Source organism: Manis pentadactyla, chromosome 2 (genome assembly GCF_030020395.1).
Source record: "Manis pentadactyla isolate mManPen7 chromosome 2, mManPen7.hap1, whole genome shotgun sequence".
NCBI lineage: Eukaryota > Metazoa > Chordata > Mammalia > Pholidota > Manidae > Manis > Manis pentadactyla.
The window spans coordinates 120,523,570-120,536,398 of NC_080020.1; the positions used below are offsets into that span (position 1 = coordinate 120,523,570).

At 31.7% G+C, this 12,829-nt stretch overlaps 1 protein-coding gene across 2 annotated transcripts in view; it reads left to right on the forward strand.

Annotated features, from left to right (window-relative positions):
- Window positions 1–12,829, forward strand: part of CDH9 (cadherin 9) — a 131,335-nt gene that overhangs the window by 99,321 nt on the left and 19,185 nt on the right. For both annotated transcript variants that reach the window (XM_036907291.2, XM_036907290.2), the window contains 4 exons: window positions 4,148–4,267; window positions 4,870–5,037; window positions 7,051–7,238; window positions 8,346–8,599. In XM_036907291.2, the coding sequence (XP_036763186.2) occupies window positions 4,148–4,267; window positions 4,870–5,037; window positions 7,051–7,238; window positions 8,346–8,599 (730 nt within the window). The remainder of the gene's footprint in view (window positions 1–4,147; window positions 4,268–4,869; window positions 5,038–7,050; window positions 7,239–8,345; window positions 8,600–12,829) is intronic.

The window sequence follows — 12,829 nt, forward strand, 5'->3', positions numbered from 1 at the left end:
CAAATAACCTGCATTTTCTCCTATATAATTCTGTGTTATTTAGTGGAATATTATCTCTCACTCTGTATATTTCTATCATCTGTCTAAGTCAAATACATTCCTTATCATCTGAAATGCTAATATAATTTAGATTAGCATTTTTGAAGTATATGACTGAAACAGGACTAGGCATATCTCTATTTTATTTTCTTAAAAATCCTTCACTTGTTCAATACCTATAATAAAATATGGAATATATAAATTTATACATGGAAGAAGGCTGGTGGCTTATCTTGCTCAAAAAGCCCTTTCTGACAGGCAATCTGTATTTCACTTATATAAGCTTAAACTGTGGACCATACAATTTCCAATTATTACAAGACTTAAAAATAAGAATTTAGACCATTGCCAATTTCATTCCCTCCATATCTCTGATTCAAACAAAACGAAGAAAAACATAGCAGGCAGCTCTGTGTGGCTCTGGTTTCAGCTTTTGGAACAAATTAAGATTTGGGAACTACAGGTATATCCTCATCCAATTCATGGAGGATGGTTATTTTGCTATATTAATAATATTGATGCCTCTGCATTAACCACTTCCTCCTTGGTCCACCCATAAACTTTGTATGTGTGCCTGTTTTTAAATAAAAAGGTACATACATACATATACAATATCTATAAGCAGAGGATACTGTATTTGGTTTAATCAACTTTTAATAAATAAGTAAAAATGAACCCAAAAGAGTTAAACCAAAAACACACAGAGACAGCTTATTACTGTACTGGTTTAAAAAAAAAATAACAAGGCTAATGAATGCAGGTACAGCTGGATAATTTTAATGCCTTCCTACTTTTCTCCAGTGTGAAGCCTTTATATGCTTACTATGAATAAGTACTTGCACAGAAGTTTCGAAAGCTGATTTTATTAGATTCTCAGAAACTCCTCAAAAGCAGCATTTTCTTACTTTATTCTTTTAGTTCAAATGGCCCTCTAAATAAAATTAAATTCAAATAAGAGTAAGGATGGGGGGGAACTGCATTTTATTTTAAGCTCTTAGAACCATATATTATAAAGTAATATGTTTAAATAAAGTATACCTGAATTTTATATCCTGAAATTGTTATTTTGTCATAATTCTCCCCCCTGATTTAAAGGATAATAAAGATTAACTCATAATTTTGCAGATATAATTTTCTCTGCTTTTACCTATACAAATAACCATTTACAGTGAAAATTTAAAGGGCAATACTTAGGAAGTTTGTCAGGCTATGTGTAACCCATATATTGACAATTAAAGACCCTACATGATCAGTTAATAAAGAATGCCTCTATAGAAGTAATGCACAATTATTTCATTCTAATATTAATTTCATCATATGAGTAATTTTATTTTCCATGAAGGAGGTGAAAAACATTAATTTTGGGGGTAAATGAAATCTAACGGAATAAAATGAGATTTCATATTATTCTACCCTTCTTTCCAATGATTTCCTCCAGTGTTCTGCTCTGTACTGTTCTCTTCCACCTATTTGTCTTGTCTTCTTTTGCTCTGTCACAAATTCCTCTCCTTGCTTTTTACCTCTGCTCTTGTTTCTTTCTGTCAAAAGCATACACTATATTGCATTTCAGTTCTCAGAATCACATGTTCTTCCCCCTTTTAGCCAAAATCAAATTACTACAATGAACTCCTGAAATGTGAAATGCATTAGCATCTTCTGATCAGAGCAATCTGGATGGTACATGAAGAATATTTAGTGAAGAAAAATGGGATACACTTTGATTTAAATATTTGTAGCAGATCTCAACTTTTTATATTTTCCTTTTTTTTTGTGTGGTCACTGTATTTTGATTAAAGGTTATCTGTTAACATTCTATATTTGCAGGTATTCATCTTTAGGCAAATTCCTGTGTAAACCTGGGGGTTTTGGATGTATACTTTCCCATGAACTGCGTCCCCTAACTGGTCTCTCAAAAATTTACCAGTTCCCCTCTAATGTCATTCCCCTAACAAGGAATCCCTCTGTAGTATTTCACAGATCACACAAGTAACTCATCAAGCAATCCTTCATGTCCTCATCCAGGACCTTTCTTAGAGGTTCACCGCCTATGGATTCAATGATGAAGCCATTGAATAAAGTATTTAGAATGGTGCTTTTTCCTTCAGACTGGTTTGGTCGAACCTCACCCCTCTCAACAGGCATTGCCCTACTTTTGGAGAGTGTATATCACACGGAACAAAACATGCAAATAACAAATACCATAAATCTGTCATTCAGGCTTCACTACATTTTATTTAATTTTTATCTTTGTTTAATATAGCAGTAAAATATTTTTCTTTGAAAACAAATGAAAAAAATAAATATCTCAGAAAATTTAGAGGCATATAAAAATCAAAATGATGCATTTATTTTCTTTTAATTTGCTTTTATGAACAAATATAAAATCAGTCCAAAACATATGAATCACTTTCTGCCTAATTTTATTACCAAACAGTATTATCTATATAGTAAGTCATTATATTTAGGTGGAAAAGAAAGACTATCCGTTCCCTATAGTCCAATGCAAACACTAAATGTTTCTCTTTTTTCCCATCTTGCCATTATAAATAGTGTCAGTGATATGTTATCAGTGTTTATCAGTGTCTGAGAGCACTCCTAATTATTACCATGATTCTAGAGATGGGACAGTATTTTATATATGTATTTGCAACATTTTAGCCACATCATAGGATTAATTTCTATTCTTTAGATTAACTTCCTGTTTTTGTTAGGTTAAGTATTTTTGGATAAGTTCGAAGATCTCATACCCACAGGAAAATGCAAACAATGAAAACCAAAAGTGTCAAAAAGGTATCAAGGAGTATTTCAACCTGTGCTCACTATGAAAGAGAGAAAAATGAAACTGGTAGCAAAAGACATGTCATGAAATTGATGAATTAAGTACTTGCATTTAGCCATCAGTTATGCTTAATAATTCGTATTTCAAGTAATCCTCCAGTATGAAAATAATTCTTTTTGTAACATATGTTCACATAGGGCTACATAAAAAAGAAATTAAATATAAATCAAAAAACACTTTATGTGAATTTGTCAACATTATTGTAACAGGAAAATAACCATCATTTCTGCTTTGGCCTAGTGAGAACATCAGTATTTTTTAAATGATAAAAGAGTACATGTGGGATTGACTGAGTGACTAGTAGTGTCCCTATCATGGGTCATACCAATTCTGCTGCAGCTGAGAAACAGAGGCCTCAACACGAATGACTCAAGTTCTCATCTCATGCTAATTAATTTTGATAAAACATAAAAAGAATGTTGCTAAATTCATGTGGTAGTATTCAAATACACTGATGAGAAATGAGCCATTAGTTTAAAATTTCAAAATTTATGTAAGAATGAGTGTTAGGCATTTGATAAATTATTTGTAGTTTAGTGGAAAATGTAATATAAACTCATTTTGCCCAAGGGATAGATGGTAGACTTCAGTTAATAGTAGTTTCACATTATAGAGAGGAATGTTAAATTACAATATTACATGTGACAAAGAATGATACATTTACTTAACTTTTGGGGAGAATACTGATTTACATATGTGCAGCAAATAATAACATGTTGCATATCAATAAGTTTAATCATATATGACTATGTTAACTACATCTGAAAGGTTGGTATAGACACTTAATGATCATGTATATCTTGGACAGACAAAAGTTTTGCATGTCAATTTTATGTCATTTTTCTTTGTTTGCTTTTTCATAAAAATAGTTAATTTACCAGAGTAAGAAACAGCAGGAATGTTTTCAGTGTTAGTTTTATTTTTGAAAAAATATTTCCAGTTAGCAATGAAAGTATTAATTGAAAATTGCATGTGAAATTTTGTCCCTCACAATATTTTCAGTGAATTAAATGTGCACTACATTTGTCTCATTATATTCATCTTTGTAATAAAATGTGTTTTTGAGTTTTCTTAGATTCTTCAAAGAGTAAAATTAAGGGATATTTAATTGTTAAAAGAATGAAAGAGAAAAAATTTTTTTTGAGGAGGCCACATCATTTAAAAAAATTTCTTCAAACATACACCACACTACCAGCAATAATTTTTCAGAAAGATAGTTTCCAGTTTAGAAGTATTTAAGTGTCTGTGTTTGGATGGCGATTCATGTAGGTACATCTGTTATACAAGTGACTGCGACAGATGCAGATGACTCCAACTACGGAAACAGTGCCAAAGTGGTCTACAGCATATTGCAAGGACAGCCATATTTCTCAGTGGACCCAGAATTGGGTAACAACTTCTAATACTTCTCCTTCTCTGTAATGTCTTCTTTCTCATTATATAATACATCTGGATGTGCAATTAATATGTAGACTTTTCCATATTTTCAAAGCTATCCATACACTATTGTGTTTCCATTTATTTCCTACAGTTATTCCATGGAAGCAAAAGTAAATTTTTTATTTAAATCAATTATTTAAACTGTTAGCTCTTTAGACTACTTATTGAGTTTAAATTTATGACATTAAGTGCAACATTTTAGAGATTCAGCACTTTATGTGTGATAGGAAATACTTAAAACCTAAAAAATGTGATAATCATCAAAATTAAGCAAGCCTATTTGTCTGAAGCTTTTGGATTGAAGTTAATTTTTTTAATCAAAAGGATAATTAAATTGATTTAGTAAAACTCATTCCTTGAACAATAGCCCATGGAAAAATTCTTTGTGTTCTGTCAACTATGTTAAATTGTTTATGGATTGAGTGACTTGTTTAGGTACACTGACATTTTATCTGTTTGTTATGATTAACCTCTGTAAAATGAATCTTGCATAGCTTCATTTTAAAACTCAGTGATTACATCATAAAATGTTTGTCTACTCTTTCCAAAAGGCATAATAAAAACTGCATTACCAGACATGAGCAGAGAAAATAGAGAGCAGTACCAAGTGGTTATCCAAGCCAAAGACATGGGCGGCCAGATGGGAGGCCTTTCTGGAACCACCACAGTGAACATCACTCTGACAGATGTCAACAACAATCCTCCTCGCTTCCCCCAGAGTAAGGAAGGTTTCAGTAATCTCATGTCAGAAGCTGCCTCCGACACACTACAAACAGAGACTACTATTTGTACCAGTGGTTTCATTACTCGTGTATGCAAAAGGCAAACCCACAATCCTCTCCCCACCACAAAATATCAGTATTTCCCACAAATTGAAAGTGACTGTTATCATTTTCATCATTAAATATGTAGTGAAAGGAAACATGGAAATGAGGTATTTGGGGCAAATTTAATTGTCCTCTTTTACAATTCAAAGAATTATAGTTTTCCAGACTACCTTTCTCAACATTTGCTATGATCATCACTCTTTTTATCTCCTTCCTAGTTAGGAGTGTAGACTCAAGTCAAACTGTCTGGCTTCAAATCCTATGTCCAATCCATATGGCTTGCCTTAGTTCTTTTGTCTATAGATAATAATTATAATTTCTTATTTAATTGATTCTAAAACACTGACTTGTTGATGTTTTATTGTCTCTGAAATCAGATACTATATTAAAATCACTGTGAGTTGGTTTAATTGGCAGACTTTTTCTTTTCTTAGTGGTGCAGAGTTATGGTATCCCTTGATTGTGATAGCATCAGATAAATTTCACTGATACCTGTTACCTACTGAAGATTAACTCAGTCAACATACTTTCAGTTGTCACCATTTTAGGTATATATGTTAAACCATGGATGCTTTGCATACCATGAGGTACTACAAAAATAGATTCGGATTCTCGGCTGAAAGTGTTTCCATTTTGCAGTGAAGAAAACTTTAAAAGGCCGTATCTTGAAATGTTCAATGAAGAGGTACCAATTAAAACTTATGACATTGATTCCAATACAGTAAAGCATTTTTCCAGACTAATCAAATTAAAAATATTTGATGATTGAGCTTTCAATAGTGGACAGATACATATGATAAATGCTAAAAAATAAAGTTTGCTGAGAACATGTTTCAGAACCCTGATTAATATAAATCTAAACTTTTCATTCATTTTCCTTAAATATAAACTGAAAGGGTACAACATGATGAATTCTCCAATGGCCTGCCACTCTATAATTGCCACTTTATAATTCTATTATATATTATACTCTTAGCAAAAGGTTTGGAACTATAATAGTAATGGTAAAAATATTTGAGAACCAGCCCCTGGGCTGAGCATATTAAACACTTAGTTTTATGCAATCCTCATAAAAACAACTATGTGCTAATTACTATCATGTTCTCCTTATTTTATACACATAGAAATCAGAGTTTAGAGAACTTAACTAACTTGCCTGGTGATAAATTCAAATTCAGGCAACTGGATTTAGAAGTCCTTCTTCTTTATTACCAAGCATATAGGAAAGAGAATAGACATGCAATTCAGAGACTTAGTTTTGCATTCTGCTGTTGCCAATTTTACAGGATGATTTCCTTGAGTCTTATCCTTGAGGATAATATGCAAAACTCGGTCCTATGAGGTCTAATGTTAGAGTTAAATAAACATGGAAGACCTCAGTCTTAATGTAGAGCTCAGCACATATTAATGTTTAAAGATACAACTATCTTTCATTAACATTTTTTTTCCCATTTTTTCCTATTGTCTCTTGAATAGTCACAAACTAAAAGGTTTTCAGAGACAGCAAAATGCAATATAATGATTGGCTGGAACTGCAGGAAACACATTCACAAACAAAAACAAGAAATTGCTACCTATGGATTTGTTTTTCTATCCCTGACTTAGAATATAACAATATGTTCTTTTAAATCACTTAAAGGCCTACCATCTATTTTGTAAATAACCTTGGGACATTCACTTAACCTTTCTGAAACTCATATTTCTCATTTATAAAAGGAGAGTGTTCTGCTTTTATAAATTATTTTCCAACTTAATAAATCTATAATTTTTGACAGCTTACAATTGGATATGATGAAAAACTCTCCCAACTTAAAATTAATCCCTTTAAGTAAAAAAGGCAGAGGAAATGAAAGATTCTTGTTATCTGAAGATGAAATGTCAAAACAGCTCTGATTTAATTCTCAGGTACATATCAATTTAATTCTCCTGAATCTGTACCTCTTGGAACCCATCTTGGAAGGATAAAAGCCAGTGACCCAGATGTGGGGGAAAACGCTGAGATGGAATACAGCATTGCCAAAGGAGATGGGGCAGACATGTTCGAGGTCATCACCGACAAGGACACGCAGGAAGGGATTATAGCTGTCAAACAGGTTCCTTTTCACTGTCTTTTTCTTTTCTTTAAGTACCTACCTTATAGTTTATTACGCTTTTCAGTTATAGGAAGAAAAACCTAGGATTTAGTTTTCCCATCCTTTACCTGCTCTCTGTCCTTCATATGAGTCAGAATAGTTGTGATTTCATTTCAAATAAGTTAAGCATCTTTATCATTAACACTTGTTCGTTATGCTTCAGAAGAATGGAGACTGTTGAGAATTAGGCTTGGGGTTGATTAATGATTGTGCATTGAGTCCCCTATACAGAATTTTATTGTTGTTAACAACCATTTGATCAATAAATATGAGAGATGCCCTCTCAAAAAAAAATGTGATATAAAATGTCTACTCATAGTAGAGCTAGTTTGTTTTCATAGTAGACAAAATTCTAACTAGAACTAGATAACCTCCTAAGTATTGGTTTTGTATTTCGCTGTGGCAGAAAAAAAACTGTCATGCAGCTATCATTTTACTTCACACAGTTTTTAAAATATTTAATTGTTCAGTGTGATGGTCTATCCAATAGATGAAATGTGAGGGCGCTATGTGTTTTATGTTAAATTTCTTGATTTGTAATGCAGTGTGAGAGAACACTGTGGAAATTTACGTAGAGTAGTCCAGCTAAATATTGATTACCTGACATTCTCTGCTTTCATTGACTTCTTGCTTTCCACATGTTCAGATTAATGAAATGTTTTTTTTTCTTTTTAGAAATGTAGGATCTAAGAAAGAAACGTACATGAATAGTTTGCCAAATCTCTATTCTATAACTCCTTTCATTTTAATGTTGCAAAACTTTAATAGTAATAATAAGAAACCTATATATCTATTAGATTACACTTCTTTTACCAGTGACCACCAAAATGTGAATGCATTATGAACTGGAAATCGATCAATGTGTGTACAATTATATTCAGTTACCCCCTATAGATAAGTAGTAAGGCAAACAGTTTTTTACTTATACTGCTCAAAGTAATATTTGGGAAAATCATTTAACCTGAATTACTGCTGCTATGAAGAGAGCTTGTTATCAAACTTTGAAATTGCCTTCCATTGCTATTTCTGCTATATGCTATTAAGTTTTCTTATTTTATGTAATTTCAGAATTTAGATTTTGAAAACAAAATGCTGTACACTTTAAGGGTGGATGCAAGTAACACTCACCCAGATCCACGATTCCTACACCTGGGACCTTTCAAAGACACAGCAGTGGTCAAAATATCTGTGGAAGATGTCGATGAGCCTCCTGTGTTCAGTAAAAAGTCTTACTTAATAGAAGTAGATGAAGATGTCAAGGAGGGCAGCATCATTGGACATGTCACAGCATACGACCCAGATGCTATGAACAATTTAGTAAAGTAAGTATTGTGAGAAAATTGAAGTTTGCTGAAATATAATAATCTTCTCACTGTATATATAATGTGTGAAAGAAAAATACATTGTGCAATGTATGATCAACTTCAGTAACAACACCACACACATCCATAGCTCAGTCTCTTAGCTGGACTGTCTTCTCAGGGCTCTGGATTTTTGTTTTATTTGGATCTTCATACTTTACAAGATAGACTCTACTATTATACCTTTCAGCAGATGGTAAGATTAAGGCACCGAAGATTTAAATAACTTGCTATAGACTCTTTGGTGAAGCTGGGTTTGAGAATCAGACCATCTGACTCCAGAGCCTGTGATTTTAGTCTTTACCTATTGCTTTGATTCTTGTCTCATTGTCCCTCTTGGATAAATAGTAGTTCAAATAATAACTGACCTAAATAAATAAGTTCTAAGAAAATATTTATTATTCTAGAAATTGTATGAAGTCACCTTAAAAATGTTGAAATATCTTCTTTTGAAACAGTCACTAGACTTACTGTATTATCAACATTTTAAAGAAACAGTATGTCAATTATATTCTAATAATGACAGAATTAGTTAAGAGAGTAATGATATTTGAGAATTGTAAAAGTATTAACAATTAGTATAGAATTATGTGGGGTAATGTAATAATTTCACAAAGTTTGAATATTGTATTTGCCATTCAAAGTTTTCAAATTATGCCAAAACTAAATGATTCTTATACATGGTACTTAAAGAGAATGTAAATATAGTTGTAATATAAATGGATGAATATGACGAGTGGATGAAGATGGGTAGATAAATCAGTGAAGACAGAACTGGCTGAGGGGACAGATAAATAATACATTATTTGTTTTGTGTGGCTAGTAAAATGCCTAAATACTGTTTTGAATTTAGTATCTTAATTAAGGAAAATAAATGGCTAAATAATTATTGGAATGACCAGATTTCTTTTCTTTCTTTTTTATTTAAGTATCATTGATATACATTCTTATATTGGTTTCAAGTACACAACATGGTGATTCAACAGTTGCCCATATTATTAAATCCTCACCCTCTACTCGTGCAGTTACTATCTATCTCCACAGGAAGCTGTTACAGAATCACTGGGGACCAAATTTGTTATAATTCATGTTATGCCAGCACATGTAGAAAATTAATAAGTACAATAGTAAATTCGTAATTATTAAGTTTAATTTGAGATGTAATGACTATTACATGTTAATTTACAAAGCAATGATTATTGCCCTAAATATGTCCTAATGGATATTTAATTTGTTGCTAATATATTATTAACATAAATAGTCCATACAATTTTAATCTATAGCTAATCCTCTTAGTTTATATTAGCTTGAAATATTTGGTTTGTTTGAGGTTAATTAGAATAGAATTCACTAAACTTCCTCTCTTAAATATTTAGCTTCAAATTATATATAAATTATTTTTAAAATATGAGTTACAATATTAGGAATGCCTAGATTATTTCACTCTAACAATTTTTATCACCATATACATAAAAATCTATTAATTTAAAATCCCCATATTATATTTTAAAAAGTCCTAAAATGAAATTAATAAGTAATCCAGCTTTCTGTTGGTCTCTCTATACATACTACCATGTTTATATAAAAAAAAGTGTATTTGTATTTGATTAAAATGATATTTAGCTGATTAATTTTGGCATCTTTCATATGCACATTTTTTAAGTGGCAAAAGAAAATTTAAGATATTTTCATGTTCTTTGCAATATTGAAATGGAAATAAACCACCACATATTAAAAAAGGATAAAGGATTGCTTACACCAGTATCTATAAATGCTCAATGAGTATCTGTCCGTGATAGTTTTTGCCAGATTCCAAACAATAGAAGTCGGTGTTGTCTGTGCCTTCATTTCTCCCTAGTATTTGCAGCATCAAATGCTTATGCTAAAAATCTCTCATTCATATTTTTTTAGAAGTCATTGATTGTTTTGTCAATTAACATTCCTTACTGTTGTAGGCAAGAGGGAGTACATTGACTCTTTTAGATGAAGAACCATTTATTGCCCAACTATTGAGCATTCCTTGGTGAGAATGAAACCAAATTTTAATCTGTGTATCCTTTCCTTATTTGTTTAGGATACCTTGCATATTAGAATTCAGTGACCGTTAGTTAACTTAAGGCAGGCACACTGACTTCCGTGTTGCCTAAATTTTGCGCTGCCTTGTTGCCAAGAGTTTTTTTAATGCAGAAACATCAAGTTTCATCAAGCTTTATCGGTCTAACATTCTTTTCTACACAAACACTTTCATCTTTACATTAAGTTAAGTGAAAAGCAATAAACTATATTTTCTTTTATGCAATTGTGGCACCAAAATCATGACATGAGCCTGTGGAACATTTTGCCTAGTCGGTCTTCCGTAAGTTAATTGTTATCACTTATTGAGCACCTGCTATGAAATGGATACTGTCTAAAGAGATTTATGTTTATTAGCTCATTTAAGCTTCATCACAACTTTATAAGTTGGCAGGCACAATTGTTATCACCTACATTACATAGAAGAATAAACTGAGATGCAAAGATTTTAAGGAGCCCTCCCATGGGCACAGCAAAAGTAATTAGAAGACTTTAACAAGTTCTTTAGTAGCTGTGCTCTGCTTTCTTACTGATGTGATTGTTATTAATTAGAGATTATTAATATAATGTTTCTCACTTGTAAACTAATTCAACTGACCTCAGTGGTACAAAGTAAAGCCTGTAAGGACAAAATTGTATAAAAGGCAAAACATGACATCTGTGCCTCAGAATCTGGTGTAGTTTCTCTTCATTTTTCCTTTTGTCTATAACAGGGAATTTCATAAGCTCAAACTGTAGGCATGTTTGCTTGGAAAATTATGCCTTTATTTTTATTATTCTTCTCTAACAATTGTGTTGAGGTATTATTGAACAGTAAATGGCACAAATTTAAACTGTATGATTTGATAAACTTTGGCATACTCATATATCCACTGAAACTTCACCAAAATCAAGCTAATGCACATATCTTATCCTCAAAGCTTCCTCATGCTCCTTTGTAATATATCCCTCTCAAATTTCCCAAAATCCAGCCCTATCCCCAAACACTGATCTGCTTTCTGTCAATATATATCAGATTACATTGAATATTCTTGAATTTATATAAATAAAATCATACAGTATTTATTCTGTTGTATCTAACTTCTTTCACTTAACATAACTTGGTATTTTTCCAGGTTGGTTCGCATCAGTGGTCTATCCTATTACTGCACAGTATTCCAATGCATGTGGAAATGCCACAGTTTGCATATCTGATCATTTACTAGTTAATACTTTGTGTTGTTTCAAACAATTGAATATTATAGAACATTTATACACATCTGTGTATTATAAGTACATAAACATTTGTGTATTTGTATAATGATAGGTTTTCACTTTTTTCGAGTAAATATCTAGAAGAGTTATGAATGGACTACATGGCAGATACGTGTTTGACTTTTAGGAAACTCCCATACTGTTTAAAGTGGTTATACAATTTTACAATCCTACCAGAATGTAGTATGGTTGGTATCCTTACCATGTCGAACAGTCAGCACTTTTAATTTTAGCCATTCTAATAGGTATTATCTTTATGACTAATGTTGAGCATTTTTTCCATATGTTTATCTGTCACATATCTTCTTTGATGAAGTGTCCCTAAAATATTTGCCTAAATTTCACTGGGTTATTTCTTTATTATTGATTTGGAGATACACACACACACACATTGGATTCAAGTCCTTTATCAGATATGTGATTTGCAAATACTTTCTTCCAATCAGTGGCTTGTATTTCTATTTCCTTGAAGTGACTTTCAAAAAGCAAAAGTTCTCAATTTCTATGAAATCCATTTATTAACTTTTGAATTTATGTATTTTAAGTGTATTTTTTGAATGGAAGTAGAGTTGTGTATTGAATTTTTTTGTCTTATGAAGGACACATCTGCCTGATCCCCAAATTCTTATTCTATGCTTTCTTCTAGAAGATTTATTGTTTTTAGTATTATATTTTCATTTATTATTTATTTTAAGTTAATTTTTATATGGTGAAATTTATAGTTCGAAGTTTTTTTTTGGGGGGGGTAAGCAGTGTCTCCAGCACTATTGATCACAAAGACCATCATTTTAACTGAAAAACCTTTGTATCTTTGTCAAAATTCAGTTACCCATATATGCATGGATATAACTCTGAACTTTCTCT